The following is a 15,727-nucleotide window of genomic DNA, read 5'->3' on the forward strand; positions in this document are numbered from 1 at the left end:
AGAGGAGGAGAGAAGGCGGATGTGTAGTTTGAAAAACCACCTTCTGGTCATGTGCTACACCCTTCTGGCTCCCCATGTATATGAAAGTCATTGATATAGAATATATTTTTAATACTTATAATTTGTGTTTAAAATATATAGAGATCTATCTTTAACACATATGTATTTAAAATATATATCGAGAGAGAGGTTTGCGTTTCTATGAAAATGTCTGCATTCTTGTAGCTTAGCTTAGCATCTAGCCTTTTAATACTTTCTGACCCACATTTATACACGAGGTTCCTCTTTGAATGCATTCCTTTGCTTGTGAACTTCAAAATACTTAAGTAGAATAGCAGGGACGCTTATATTTGACATTCCCCGTAATGATGCAGGGGCTTTGTGGATTCTGAAGAATCTTCAGAAACATCTAATAAGGAGTCAATTTTAGTTACCAGTTCCACTGAAGTATATTTTTATCATCATCTATTGCCTGCACGCTTCGTAACTCATGGTTGTTAACTGCGCTGATTCAGAGTCCTTGTTTAACTGGAATATGTGCTGTTTCCTCACAACGACTGCTCAGAATATGTATCGCATTGTACCGTGACATTTAGCAAGTCAAACTAGCAAGGGAAATGCAGAGATCACATTTCCCATTGCCACGAAAGGCAGTTTACTCGTAACCTTGGGGCGGAAGCAAAAGACAGACGACCCCTGGGTTGTCATCACCTGTGTCCCTACTGATGAATCATTTATTTCAGAGAGCTAGAAATTGAAAACTTCCCTCAGACAGTGTCCTATGGCTCAGTGGGCTATGCTTTGATAGTTTCTCTGGGTAAAAGGTAAGCACACGTTCCCCCTATTTTCAGAACTGCCATTGAGCTGGCTCCAGAAGCCCTTGCGTGATCCCCAGAAGACGGCAGATGAAATTTTTAATTCTTCCACTCCAGCTTCTTTCTACTTCTTACAGAAAATAGTCCCAACAGGTGTCTATTTTCAGGCCAAATGAGTAATCACAATTTCTTTCTGATCGGTCACTTACCAAGATATTGAAATCAGCGTCAATAGACCTTTCATAATAATAAGGAAAACTGTAGTTGCCATGCAGAGCAGCTGGAGATGTGTATTTTTAAGCACTCCACACTCAGTTAAGCTGTTTTCCCTGCATGCTAGTCAGAGCTCAGATTGCTCTGCTGACACGGAATGTTTTTCTTTGTTATTGCTGTCCTCCTCATCAGCACTAACACACACCAAGGGCCTATTGTGTACCAGGCACTGTGTTGGGGTCTCCCACTAGACTTCTGAGTCTGTACTATTTCCATCATGCAGATCAAGGAGCAGGGATGAAAGGAAGTCACAGGTCATGACTGAGACCAGAGCCAACCGTCAGAGTAATGACAATAAAATCCTGCTTCCCACCTCTCCCTTGCTGCTAACCCTGGACTCAGAAATTTGTCAGTGGAGAAAAATTCACAGTGAAAATGTCTCTTTGTGCTAGTTTTCACAGTGTGGTGAGAAAATCTTTTCCTGAAACTTGGAGACATTTTCTTATTGAAAAGGAAGTTGCAAATGCGGCTGTAGCGATTGCCCTGTGGGGGTTCTGGTTGATGGCCTCAGAAGTCCTGTTTCTCTGATGTGTCACTCTGTCGATTTTAGCCACTAACTTCTGACCTTGAACCAGACAAATCTTCACAAAGACAGAGACAGAAAAACCATGGCAGGCTGGAAGCCATGTGGGAACCGGGCCAGACCTCACTACCCTTACCAACTCTTGAGGAATGACGGTGAAGCGCGTTTTGTGCTTTCAATACTCTAAGACACTTTTTTTTAGCAGTTTGGGGTCAGGGGACTCCTATATTCAGCTGTGTTTCGTCTTGACCATTCTTTAAAAAAAAATCGTTCAATAAAAACATCTTTATTAGAATCCGTGGAATCTTTTCCAGTTATACCCGGTGCAAATACACATGTTGAAGATGTATGCCCTCTAAGAACTATTTCATTCATCTGCTTATTCATTCAACGAAGGTAGAGTGAAATTCCCCTAAAGACCGGGCTCTGTGTTGAACACTGAACATGTACTGTTGGACAAGACACTTCTCTGCCTTTGAAGAGCCCAAAGTCAGTTCTGGAAACGCACAAGGAAACAGGCAATTACCTGCTTGCCAAGAACTCTGCTGATGAACGAGTTCATCGTCTTCAGTTACAGCCCATTTACGAAATGAAGGATCCTGTTCACATGGTCAGACTTAACCTGGCAAAAGTGCTTTGCAAGCATAAAGCACCATATGGTTGTGCATTTTAATCCTTACTCTTAGATCAATCACCTCACGTTAGCCAAAAGTACAGCATTAGAATGCTTGCTGCGTGTGTGTTTTACATACAACGAATATTTCTTTTTTTAGTCAGAAATGAGAAAAGCAGAAAAAGTACAGCTAAGATTCTTTCTGACCTCCGGATCTTCACCTGGCCCTCAAAAGCCATTTTCATGAGGTAAACTCTGCAGTCAGAAGAAACCGTGAGAGCCTAGGTTCTTAACTCCCCACTTAATCCAGTATTCTGAGGCCACATGCATTCCACAGGAAAGATGATGCTGTGTCTCTTCAAAGAGAAGGAGATGTGAAGATTGCCTCACTTGGTTATCCTCAGATGATAGAATCTTACCTTCCCCCACCCGTTTCAAACCAGACAAATAAAATTAACAGAGGCTGAAACCTACTTGCTCCTATGGCATAAACATGATGGCATGGTTACTGTTTTCAATCCCCTATTTTAGCTTTGCAGGATTGTAAAAGACCTATTAGCAAAGTAAATGGAATAATGAAATTGCATATGCTTGCATCGGGCATCTGAAGACATATCACAGTTCTTTTTAAAATAGCAGCACTTGGGAACATACCTACCATATGTCATTCCTGTTAGGACAACGATCCAGAGACTTGTGGCTTTGCATCTGACATGATGTGGGGTGCATATCGACTCGTACCTCTAGGTACGTTTACATGACATACAGAGTTTCCTCTGCTCGTGCCAAAGACGTGAAGAAGGCCTTATGAAAAAGGCCAAAAATTACTCCAGACTCTGTGTTCTACCCCAGGCTGCCACATGAGGGCATTCTTCTCCCAAAATACGTGCAAGCAGGTGTAACCACGGATTTCTGCAAACAGAGAAAACAGGTGTAAGGTTATCTCAGGAGGGTCTTTGGCCTGGTGGGGAGTGTTTCATTATTGGCCGATTCTAACATGATATTTTGTTTTCTTTACGTTACTTTTTCTTTCAATTTCGTAGGGTGCTGATCCATGGCTTGGATAACAACCGAAGACTGGATATATTATTTAAGTGAATAGCTTTTGTTTGTGTTTGTGATTTGCAATTGGAGCGCCCTAATAAAACTGGTGTTTCGTTGTGCGTTTCCCATAGGGCTTTTTTGAAGAGGAGGAAGGTAAGGAGTATATTTACAAAGAGCCTAAGCTGACGGGCCTCTCGGAGATTTCTCAAAGACTGCTCAAGCTCTATGCGGATAAATTTGGTGCAGACAATGTGAAGATAATCCAGGATTCCAACAAGGTAAAGGAAAATCAGCATCCATGCACATGTGAATAACTGACTCCTTTTTTTTAAGTTTTTTTAGCTGTATCTGTTAAGGTTTTCATTTTCTGCCTGACTGCAAAGTAACCTGCCTCAACCACACGGGAGGTTTTGGCTGTTTCTTTATTCGATGGTTGGCGATTTTTTTTTTTTTTTTTTTTGGTCAAAAATGTTATGTGTGTTTATTTGAGTAACTTTTAGGTAACCTTAGAAACAAGTTACCAAATTCTCTACTTCTGCCATAGATTACTTGCATTTGAATAGCAACCTAAGGGTTAAAGTGATGGGGCCCACTGTTCTTTCCAGAGCTCACGGTGCACACGGGGTTAAGAAGAGGCGGCTACATGCAAACGGTTAATTAAATAGAGCCCAGGGAGTTCCTCAGGAGACAGGTCTAAGTCACAGGGAGAAAGTTCAGGGCTCCCTGAGCAGCTCATTCTTGGCTGGGCAATGCTTCACAGAGGAAGGATGTCTGATCTGGGGATCGCAGAGTGAGAAGCCGTTTGCCGGAAGCAGAGGGCATTCTGAGAAGCCCGGCACAGGCGATGCCAGGGAGGAATGAGAAGGGGACACAATGGCAGGTGTCTGCAACACAGGTTGGACAGAAAAGTATAGCAGAGGAATGCATCTCAAAAAGCAGGTTGGTGCCCATGTGGGGAGGCCGCTGTTGGGCCACCAAAGAAAAGGTCTCTTTTCTCCCCTCCTCTTTTACTCAGCTGGTATTTGGAGGGATCGGGGCATGAGATTCCTGGGTCTGGGCAGAAATTGTCACGATGTGCCCGCCACTCTCTCCCTTAGCTTGAAAGGTAAGATCCCCTTCCCCTTAAAGATGGAAAGAACTCGAATCACCCTCATGGTGGCACTCCTAAATAGGAAACATAGGGTTCCTAGTGAGATGAGAAAAATGCCCAATTTAGTGGCAGGCATCTGCAGTCTTCATTCCATCATGGCACCTTCTATCAGCTGGTGATCCATCTTGGAGAAACTAGATAACCACTCTGAATTTTTTTTTTAATCTGTAAAGTAGATACAGTTATACTCATCTTACAGTATAATTTTAGGAACATCATAAATAAGTTCATGAGCTTCCTCAAATTTCTGGAATCAGATAGGCAGTGAGTACGTAAACAGATGGAGAAAGCTGGAAGAAGTTTAAAAATTCTTCCAGAAATCTTTAGAAAAGAGGCTGAGAATCATCTCTTCCAACCTTGAAAATTCCCTGGCTCTTCTTGGGACCCCTAGCCTGCTTGCTATTTCTGAAGCTTATTCACCAAAGCAGAATTAGTAAAGAAATTATATAGGATGACTTATTGCAGATAAGAGAAGGTATTAGAGAAACTGAAAATAAATATATTTGCAATCATGAGACAGGCTAACCAGTTAATCCACTCAGCCAACAAAGAACCCCCTTCTACCTCACAAGCCTGAGCCCAGGTCTAGGTACATGGCTGAATCATAGAAGGACAAGGAGATATATTTCTACTCTTAAGAAGCTTGTTTTCTCCGGATGCCTGGGTGCCTCAGTGGGTTGAGCGTCCGACTTAGTCTAAGGTCATAATCTCATGGTTCGTGAGTTTGAGCCCCACTGCGGGCTCACTGTTGTCAGCGCAGAGCCGGCTTCAGGTCCTCTGTCCCCTATCTCTGCCCCTCCTCTGCTGCTCTCTCTCTCTCTCTCTCTCAAAAATACATAAAAAGAAAAAGGAAAAAAAAGCTTGTGTTCTAGACAAAAGTGAGGACATTCACTACAGGAGAGAAAGAAAAGAGGGGCACCTAGGTGGCTCAGACGGTTAAGCGTCCGACTTCAGCTCTGGTCATGATCTTGTGGTCTGTGAGTTCGAGCCCCGTGTCGGGCTCTGTGCTGACAGCTCAGAGCCTGGAGCCTGCCTGGGATTCTGTGTCTCCCTCTCTGCCTCTCTCTCTCTCTCTCTCTCTCTCTCTGCCCTCTCTCTCTCAAAAATAAACACTTAAAAAGAAAAGAAAGGATTATAAGTGAAACGCCTTAGCCAGGTGCGTATGTTTGGAAGAACGTCACTACCGGAAAGTTTGGCTCCGGTCCTACCTCTGCCACCATCTGGCCGCTTGACCGCAGTCCGGCCAGTTACTCTTTCTGTGGTTCCAGGGCCACCCAGCCTCTGAAAGGATCCGACTGCCTGTTCTTCCCCACGGGGACAGGGACAGGCCAGCAGGGTGCCAGCGGGGGGAACGCCGAGCGCCCTGCTCGCTTCCCGGAGCACCTGCGGCTCACCACTCTCTTCCCCCGTTAACGCGTCCACCCAGGTAAACCCCAAGGATCTGGACCCCAAATATGCCTACATCCAGGTGACCTATGTCACACCATTCTTCGAGGAAAAGGAAATCGAGGACCGGAAGACGGATTTCGAGATGCACCACAACATCAACCGCTTCGTCTTCGAGACGCCCTTTACGCTGTCGGGCAAGAAGCACGGCGGGGTAGAGGAGCAGTGCAAGAGGCGCACCGTGCTGACCAGTAAGTGCCGCCCACGGCCGGGCGGAGCGCTGGCTGCAACGCGCGCCCCCTGGTGGGGGGCGGGGGTGGTCGCAGTCTCGCGGACAGCCACCCGACGTGTGCGAAATTAGGAATGCCGGCCGGGGAGAGCTGGCGTCCCCCCCTTGGGAAGTCAACCAGAAGAGAAACCGCCCCTACGGTTACCTCATCCGTCCCTTCCCTGTAGACGTCAGGGCCGCAAAGGTCATGGTGCCGGTGTCCCGGGAACAGCTCTGAACTTAACCTCTCGTCCCTCCCTGAGCCCACCCCCGGTGACTTGAGGATTAGCAGCTCTCAGAATTGTGCTTGGGGCAAGATTCGAAACCATTCTGGAGCTGGGGCTCCTCACGTGTCAGCTGAACGCAGGGGATGACCTCCCACATCCCTTCCAGCGCTGTCTAGAGCTACTCTAGGAGCCGGGGAGCCTCTCGCTTCCTGAGCAACCGTGCCGTGAGCGCCTGCTAGGTGCCGGGCGCCGTTCTGGGAGCTGAAACAAATGCAACAGGACTCTTGGCCTCAGGGTTCACGGTCTGGTAGGAGAGAGCCAAGTAAAGCAAGACGTTCAGGTGAGCAGAGTATGAGAGAGAAAATGGGAATATGCGGGAGGGGCCCCTCAGGCCGACGGAGGAGAAAGACGCACGAGGGTATTCTAGAAGAATCTTGATGAGCAGTCCTGGATAGCGCAATGGATACAAGAATAGCAGCGACATCCAGATGACAGGACACATTCATCTTCCGGGAAACTTTTTCAGAACTTTTATCGTAAACGATCGGAACAAAGAGATTATAACGTGCTATTTGGTGGAGACGGAAGCATTTGTTAGTGTGGTTTAGTGTCGTTTTTATTTGAATTATAAGTTGTGAGGGAAACTGTAATCTTTTCAGTGGTTGGAGACTGTAAAGGCCTTAATCCAGCCCATAGAACGAGGACATGTTGGCCAGCCAGGTGCGTAAGAGCAAGCCAGGCAACATTAGTTGGGCCAAAACCTAAGAGACGTTAGACACCATGGTATACAGGAGAAAAAATAACTCACATACACAGAAAAAGTGCAGGGTGGAATGTGCTGTGTATAAAAAAGAGATACAAGGGGGGCCCCGGTGGCTCAGTTGGGTAAGCGACCGAATTCGGCTCACATCATGATCTTGCGGTGCGTGAGTTCGAGCCCCGCGTGGGGCTCTGTGCTGACAGCTAGGAGCCTGGAGCCTGCTTCTGATTCTGTGCCTCCCTCTCTCTCTGCCCCTCCCCCGCTTGCACGGTGTGTGTGTGTGTGCGTGCGCGTGTGTGCGTCTCAAAAATAAATAAACATTTTCCAAAAGAGAGATACAAGATCATCCGGACCTTCAGGGGTACCCTGGACGCGTCCCTAACCCTCAGGCTTTACATTCTCTCGCGTTGCTTTCGTGCAGCCAGTCACTTGTTCCCCTACGTGAAGAAGCGAATACAAGTCATAAGCCAGTCGAGCACAGAACTGAATCCTATCGAAGTGGCCATTGACGAGATGTCCAAGAAAGTTTCTGAGCTGAATCAGCTTTGCACAATGGACGAGGTGGACATGATCAGACTGCAGCTCAAAGTCCAAGGAAGTGTCAGCGTGAAGGTAGGCATTGTCCAGAGCAGAGACACACACGGCCCGTGGCACCTGGTACCAAGTGCCCTAGAAATTTCTGACAGAGGATGTGAGAGCCATTTTTCTGTTCTGATACCATCCGCAACTTTTTCTGAGTCTTGAAAACTTTGTTTTGTTGCCAGTGCGAACACCAGGAGACGAACCTTTTTTTCTTTTCTTTAAGTTTAGCTGAAATAAAATCCTCCTTTCCCATCTTCTCCGCATAAACTCTATTCTATATTCGAAAATCTAATGAGTGAACGAATGAATGAATGAATGAATGACAAATACAGCTGTCTCGTCAATATCTGTCCGTGAGAGCCTCACGAACGTGTTCAGAAACAAATCCTTTAAAAATGTTTATTGGTTCACAAGATGTGTGTCGGTATTTATCTGAGTGTCAGGGGCCTGGTAAAGCAGCAGATGGCCTGCTCACTGTGGGTGATTAAAGAAAAGAGAACAAACAGACTGTTTGCAGAGGTATAAGCAGTATTTAGGACAAACAACAAGGTGGGCACAGGAGCTGACAAGACCAAGGGGCTGTTACCCGCCCCTAGATCCGGAGCTGGAGAGGAGACAAGAGTGGGTTGAATAAAGCGAGAGCTGGGAGAGCCAGCTGCTGAGGCCACCTCTGCCAGATAGAGGACCACACAGAGGAAACCCTGTGGCCAACAAACCCAGCCCGGCTGGGACCAGGGAGATTCGGGTGAGGCACTCACCTCGGGCACAAAATGTAAGTGGGCATCAAAAACCTCAGTACCCAGGATAGAATAATATTTGTGCGATGCCAACAATTTATAATGAGCAAAGAGTTAAAATTTTAAACAAAGGCAGGCCCATAACAATGCCGTGTGGAACTACATAGGAGCCCGAGGCAAAAAGGAAAAATCAGTGAGGCCGACCCTGATGTTGACCTGCTCTCCTCTTCCCCGCCCACCTTTTCTGCGTGTCCCCATGGCTGACTCGAAATAGTAATAATAATTTTTTTTTTTAAGCCGGAAGGCAAAAGAACCATTGCTGTCCTCCAAACGGGACAGCTTCTCTCAGCATAGAGCTGTGTCAAGGAAGGTGGACGTTGGACCGGGGGGCACGAAAGGGAGCATCCAGAGTGTTTACTCATTGTGCCATGCTGGCAATACCTGGCAGGCACGGGCATCTGAAGGCAGCTCGAATACAGTGTTAGCTTCCTTCTGCTGTGACCTTATTCCTTCCAAGCCCCACAGTCACATGAAGAGACCATAAGCACTAAAGGGTACGGACTCCTTCGTGAATGGAAGCCTACGCATGTGTGCGAGCAGGAGTGGGTCCTGGCATCGTGCATTCATTCGGCAAATCTGATCAATGCCTCCTCCGGCCAGAATCTAGGCCAGACTGTTAAGCGGAATCCGGTGAAACAGTGACTCCCAGGGGGGTGCATACGCGAATGGCTGCCATTAATAGTGAAGGGTTGACTTGAATGTGAATAGAAAAAAAATAAATAAATAAGTAGTACATCACACATTTGATTTCACAGATATTAAAATTCAACGTGAGTAAATCAAAACGAGTCTAGTTTTCAAAGATAGTAAGAAAATAACGGTGCAAGCAGAGGGCAGACGTGACAAAAAATGTGAAACGAGGGACAAGTGACCGTTTGAGAGAAGGTACCGTGAGGTATAGCACGCAGCGGGATCCTTCAGTAACTTACTGACTTCTGAGTGGGGGGACAGCAGAGAAGACAGGTAACAAATCGGTGGACCCCACAGCAGCATGAGAAGATGTGGGCGCTGCATGATGGAAGCTACTCCTTCTAGCTGTGGAGAAGGCTCCAGCCAAGGGGGAGATGGGTTTCTCCTCAGACGTTTCTCTTCTCCCCCCACAGGTTAACGCTGGGCCGATGGCCTACGCACGAGCTTTCCTTGAAGAAACCAATGCGAAGAGATACCCTGACAACCAAGTAAAACTTCTGAAGGAAATATTCAGGTAAGCTTTTCTTTGTCGGAATGTTCTGGAACTCCTTCAGGCAGGACCCACCCGCCCGACCCTCTCCAAGGCAGCAGAGTCTCACCGAGGCCGAACTTTGAGTTGCCGCTTTCTGGGGCTGGCCGTTAATTTGCTGACTGCTGTCCCCAAAGGCAATTTGCAGACGCGTGTGGACAGGCCCTTGATGTGAATGAGCGCCTCATCAAGGAGGATCAGCTGGAGTACCAGGAAGAGCTGAGGTCCCATTATAAGGACATGCTCAGTGAACTCTCCACAATCATGAATGAGCAGGTAAGACTTTCCTGGAGGCGGCCCACGCTGCCAGTTCATAGGAAGTGCCCATTTTAGCCCCGGTGCCAGGAGGCCTGTAAATGCCTCCTCTCTTTCGTGACCACCATGGCGCTGAGTTGCTCCCTCCTCCGCGTACAACATTCCGTGCCTCTCCAAACAGAGATCAGGTTGGGGAAAAATCTATTTAAAAAACAAAAGAGAAGATGAGAACCCAGGTGATTTCCGAAGTTCTCAGATATGTTTAGCCAAACCATATGAGCTATTGGTTTTCTAGAACAGATGGAACCTATTAGACAGTAAGGAACAGCGGGCGACGTTCCGCTAGGTTTGCTGCCACTCCCGTCCCGGATGTAGGACGTCCCAACTCCCAGGCTGTGACACGGAGTCCCACAGTTCCGCCACCAGGGGTCTCTGCACCATACTCCAGAGGAACGCCAGGACTAAGGGCCTGGCTCATCAAGATGGAGACTGCCTCTACACAGGCTGGGCCTCCTGAAGATGTGCAGAACTGGGTAAAACTCGATCCTCTACCCCACCAGCAAGTTATCCATGATTTCTGGCATGTAGCCAGCATGTTCTATAAAGCTGTGCACAAAATCTGGATATTCATTAATCACGGTACTTGGGAGGGACACATAATCAAGTGGTCCAAAGCCAAGCATTATTCTTTGGCTTCCCAGCATCCATCAACTCTCACACTGGACCTGGACATCTATCTTATTACCCGTGGCCCTCTCCAGAAGTTAGATGTGCTCTTTATGGAATAATTGAGGGAGGGGGACAATTTGAATAATCTCCTGATAGTGCCTCATGCATAGTAGCCACTCACTAAAAATGCGTTTCCTTTCATCTCTTTAAATGGCCGAGCACTGGGGCGCCTGGGTGGCTCAGTCGGTTAAGCGGCCAACTTCGGCTCAGGTCATGATCTCACGGTCCGTGGGTTCGAGCCCCGCGTCAGGCTCTGTGCTGAAAGCTCAGAGCCTGGAGCCTGTTTCAGATTCTGTGTCTCCCTCTCTCTGACCCTCCCCCATTCATGCTCTGTCTCTCTCTGTCTCAAAAATAAATAAATGTTAAAAAAAAATTTTTTTTAAATAAATGGCCGAACACTATCCACACTATTCACAAAGCCTGAAATGTATCACATGAATGTTTTCTTCTGAGTGCATTTCCCACATGTTTCTTTTTTCTTCTTTTCCATTTCCTTTTACTCACATTTTAATTTTTTTTTAATGTTTATTTATTTTTGAGACAGAGAGAGAGAGAACGTGAGCAGGGGAGGGGCAGGGAGAGAGGGAGACACAGAATCCGAAGCAGGCCCCGGGCTCTGAGCTGTCAGCACAGAGCCCGACACGGGGCTCGAACTCATGGACCGTGAGATCATGACCCGAGCCAAAGTTGGACGCTTAACCGACTGAGCCTCCCAGGCACCCCTCCTTTTACCCACATTTTAAACTCTCCAGAGTAGCCAAAAAGATTGGTTAATGGACTTACGTTGGAGATCATTTATCTTCCTGGCTAGGATTCCTCAATGAGGGATTATTATTAGTGGTTTCAGATGATTAAGAGGTGATGGGAATTAAAAACTCAAGAGGGATGCCTCGCTTGCAAGGGGTGATCACATCTGAGAGTGAAACAAAAATAACAAGCAGTGGATCTTAAAGTTGGGAAAAGTGGTAAAGAAATGCTTGTTTCCAACTATAAATTGCATCTGACCTTGAAACTTCTGGCAAAAAAAATGCTTTTCTCTTTTTTTTCCTGACAGCTTTGTCACGGTCCGTGTCTGTACAGCTTCTGTTCCTCTGTGTCTAGTATTTCCCTCAGTACTATAAGCAAAAGTGGTATGTTTTTCTTTCCTTTTGTCTACACTGTCCTTTGTGGCCTTCTAATCTGCCTACCCCTTCCTACTTGTTCATATTCCCCAGATATCTCCATAGTGGCTAGTGTTCTCTGAGTGTTTCATTAGAAGAACTTTATTTCCATTTCAAGATAGGTTGATGTGGGGTGGGGGGAAGCTTGCCAATCAAAGTTAACAACTTAGCTTTTTTTGTAAGTTTATTTTATTTATTTATTTTGAGAGAGAGAGAGAGCACACGCCTGCAGGGGAGGGGCAGAGAGAGAAGGAACAAGAGAGAGAATCCCAAGCCATGGAGCCCAATTCAGGGCTCCAACTCAAGAACCGCGAGATCATGACCTAAGCCCATGACTTGAGTCAAAATCAAGAGTAGGACGCTTAACCGACTGAGCCACCCAGGCACCCCAACAACTTAGCTTTTAAAAAGAAAATTCATACTCCCCCAATTTATAAAGTATATTTGATTGAGCTCATTGGTATCCTAAACAGAGATTCCGTATACCTCAAATTGCAACAAAAACAAAATAAAACAAACAAGAGACAAAGACAAGAACCAGGTGATTAAGAGGAGAGAAAAATAATTTTTTTTTCCCAGGAAACCTTTGCTAAAAGAAGCAAAGTCAAAACAAAGGTTCTGTGCTTCCTAGAAATTGACACAAAGAAAAGAAATGGATGGATGGCACAGATCATATTATTCAGTAAAATAGACCAATTTGTCAGCAGGAAAGATCGACTTTCTCCCAGTCCTGGAAATTTGTGACATCAGTATTTATATATGGGACAATGACTACAATATGTGTCCTGTAACATGTACATGGTATCTTCAAAAAAAGTTTTCCTTAAAACTGATTTACTCTACTACATTTCCACCTTAGATTGAAATGAGGACAAAGTATTAACTCCTAGCTCTGTAAAAGAGATTCTAGAGGAAGAACTGGTTAATCAATAATTATCAGTCATAAGTATAAATTGTCCATAGCAAAACATAAGTTATCTAGAGCAAAATAAGCTATTGTCATGGCAAGTATCGACAAGTGTTATTTGTTGGTTGTAATGAACAATTTCCTGAAATCAGAAATAGATAGCCAGTGATAAAGATCTACAAAGTCCATAGTATTTTAAAAAATGGCTATTTATCTCAGTTCAGATTTACAACAACAACAAAAATTATTTGCTTCTTTTCTCAATTTTTCTTAATGAAAAGGCACCTGGCCATAATGATTGGGTTCAAACTGTAGTGGAGGGAAGAGTAGTCAAATTTTAGTGTAATCCTGTAATGCATGAGCAAACCATAATCTGTAAGCATGAATACATTCACATACTTTTATACTCATGACATGTTCTGGGGAAAGTTACATATATAATTACAGGGAAGAGAGAAATTCTACCATTGAACCTTTAAAAATAGAAATAGTGGGCATTCACTTTTGAATGTCCCCTCTCTGAAAGCTTTCCTACCATTCTTCCTTTCTGATCTTATACTCTAATAAACTTTAGCCTGCTGCGAAAGAAAAGGAAAGAAAAGGAAGGAAGGAAGGAAGGAAGGAAGGGTTAGAATAGATACAGAACTTTAGAAAAACAAAAATAGAATTAATTGGGGCACCTGGGTGGCTCAGTCAGTTGAATGTCCGACTCCAGCTCAGGTCATGATTTCACAGTTCGTGGGTTCGAGCCCCTCATCAGGCTCTGTGCTGACAGCTCAGAGCCTGGAGCCTGCTTCGGATCCTGTGTCTCCCTCTCTCTCTGGCCTCCCCTGTTCTCTCTCTCTCTCTCTTTCAAAAATAAAACATAAAACATTTTTAAAAATTAACAAAAAGAAAGAAATAGAATTAATTATGCAACTCATTCCAAGAGTGTCCAGAAAAATCGCAGCTAACAGGGTATCCTAAAGCCACCTAATTCGTGAAAGAAACGTCAGTGTAAGGAATGAGATGGAAGAGGATAAAAAGGATAGACGAGATAAAGCAGTTGGAGTTGCTAAATGACAGGCAGACAATAACTACCTTTATAGGCAGCCGGAACGCCACACTATTTTATAAGTAGCCAAAACATCAAAGCGTCCTTTAATGGAGGCGTGAGACATACATGTAAGTAACTAGATGAAACATAAATATAAGATGCTCATTTGGAGTCGGCTCCAGCGGTGAGGACATTAGCATAGTGAAGTCAGCAGCGGGAATGGATCTCAAATATAAAGTACAGAGAGAGGAACAGATCTACTCTGCCACAGTGCCAAGTAGGCAAGATGCAAAGTCATCTTGTTCTGGGAGCTTCAGATACTCTCTGCACACATTATTTCCCAAATTACTGGCGCAGAACTTGTGGTGTTGATCGTAAGAATTTGTTGGCAGTGTAGGGTACCCAGATGCTTGGTGCCTTGTGCAGACAGAAGTGTTAATCTGTCTTAGAAGAAGGTTAGAGCTAAACCACAGTAATTTGTGAAGCTAGTGGGAAAATCTTCATAACTAGAAATTTGAAATATTCATTAAGTCTCTTCTTTACAGAGATACATCTTAGAGATGTCCAGGGGGTCTACTCTTGTTATAATATTTACATTTCATTATTTGAACAGATCTGACAGGAGAGTATTATTTGACATGCTAATATTATTTTCAAAGTCAGGTCAAGGCATATTTTTTTTCGTACATTAAATTTCCATTAAGGCAAACATTTAAATGACCTTTCAGATGCTTCCCTTTCTTGTAGATGACAATATGAATTACAAACTTTTAAAGTGAAGTAAAATTCTGGAATTATTCAGATACCATCATAAAGCGGTTCACTTATAAATTCATATGTGATAGCTGAAGAGTACCGTGAAGCTATTTTTTTTTCAATATATGAAATTTATCGTCAAATTGGTTTCCATACAACACCCAGTGCTCACCCCAAAAGGTGCCCTCCTCTATACCCATCACCCACCCTCCCCTCCCTCCCACCCCCCATCAACCCTCAGTTTATTCTCAGTTTTTAAGAGTCTCTTATGCCGTGAAGCTATTTTAAATCTTGCCACAATGCTGACGGCATGGGCTTGGAAAAAAAAAAAATTCTTCAGAACTACTCTAATAAGTACATTTCCAAAAGCTTGCAGAATCCTTGTGGGGAAGAAAAAGATCCTTGTTCTGGCTTTTCATTTCGCGTTTGGTGATTTTAACATGAAACTCTCGATTTTCGCTATGTTTTGTCCTGTCAAGATTATGTACAGGGACGACCCGTCAAAGCGCGGAGCGGAGCGAACCTGTCCACGAGTAATTAGCAGGCCCGCTCCCCCTTTACCCACTGTCTCCATCTCAGCCAGTGAGGACGCTTGAACGGAGGTCTACTGCATCAGACGCGCCTCGAAGGGACCCTTCTGAATTTGTAGCTCATCTCGGGGAAGAGAAAGACTTAATTTATTTGAAGTTTTTATAGTGTTAATATTTTTTTTTTTTACCTCGCTAGCTTGAGAATTTCGCCAGCTTTCGGCTTTGCACATTTCTTATGATTTTTTTATTCCTTTGAGCAGCATTGATCAAGCCAAGCTGAATATTTGCCGTGAAATTCCAACGAATGTGTAGCTCAAAAGCAAACCCTAAGTTTGCTGTCAGTTATAATATGTTCAATACCAAGTCCTAGTACACAGATTTTAAAGGTCAAAGTGAATGTTTTTGTAACATTTAAGCATATTCCAAATGTAAATAGAAGATTGTAAAATATATGGTTTTTACCAAATTTAAAAGAGCCTTTTTAGTTAATACTTATGACAGTGCTAAAATTATATGAATAACATTTCAGATACCATTATATTAAAATATTTGTGTATGTGTACAAACATGTTGATAAATACTAATCTCTAAAGTTTGTGGAGTTCCTTTATTTGTAATATATGTGCTCTCAAAAGCAATGGGATGTGAAATTATGTATTTTGTTGTTCATAGAAATAAAAAATACAATTACTTTGCA

General features: G+C 44.4%; 1 protein-coding gene across 5 annotated transcripts in view; it reads left to right on the top strand.

Annotated features, from left to right (window-relative positions):
- The window catches only part of DOCK10 (dedicator of cytokinesis 10), a 268,151-nt gene extending 252,424 nt beyond the window's left edge, over positions 1-15,727 (top strand). For all 5 annotated transcript variants that reach the window (XM_049615823.1, XM_049615821.1, XM_049615819.1 and 2 more), the window contains 6 exons: positions 3,400-3,546; positions 5,845-6,055; positions 7,481-7,671; positions 9,542-9,642; positions 9,795-9,933; positions 14,980-15,727. In XM_049615823.1, coding sequence (XP_049471780.1) covers positions 3,400-3,546; positions 5,845-6,055; positions 7,481-7,671; positions 9,542-9,642; positions 9,795-9,933; positions 14,980-15,096 — 906 coding nt within the window. In that variant the 3' untranslated portion in view covers positions 15,097-15,727. The remainder of the gene's footprint in view (positions 1-3,399; positions 3,547-5,844; positions 6,056-7,480; positions 7,672-9,541; positions 9,643-9,794; positions 9,934-14,979) is intronic.

Source organism: Panthera uncia (assembly GCF_023721935.1).
Source record: "Panthera uncia isolate 11264 chromosome C1 unlocalized genomic scaffold, Puncia_PCG_1.0 HiC_scaffold_3, whole genome shotgun sequence".
In the NCBI taxonomy this organism is placed as follows: domain Eukaryota; kingdom Metazoa; phylum Chordata; class Mammalia; order Carnivora; family Felidae; genus Panthera; species Panthera uncia.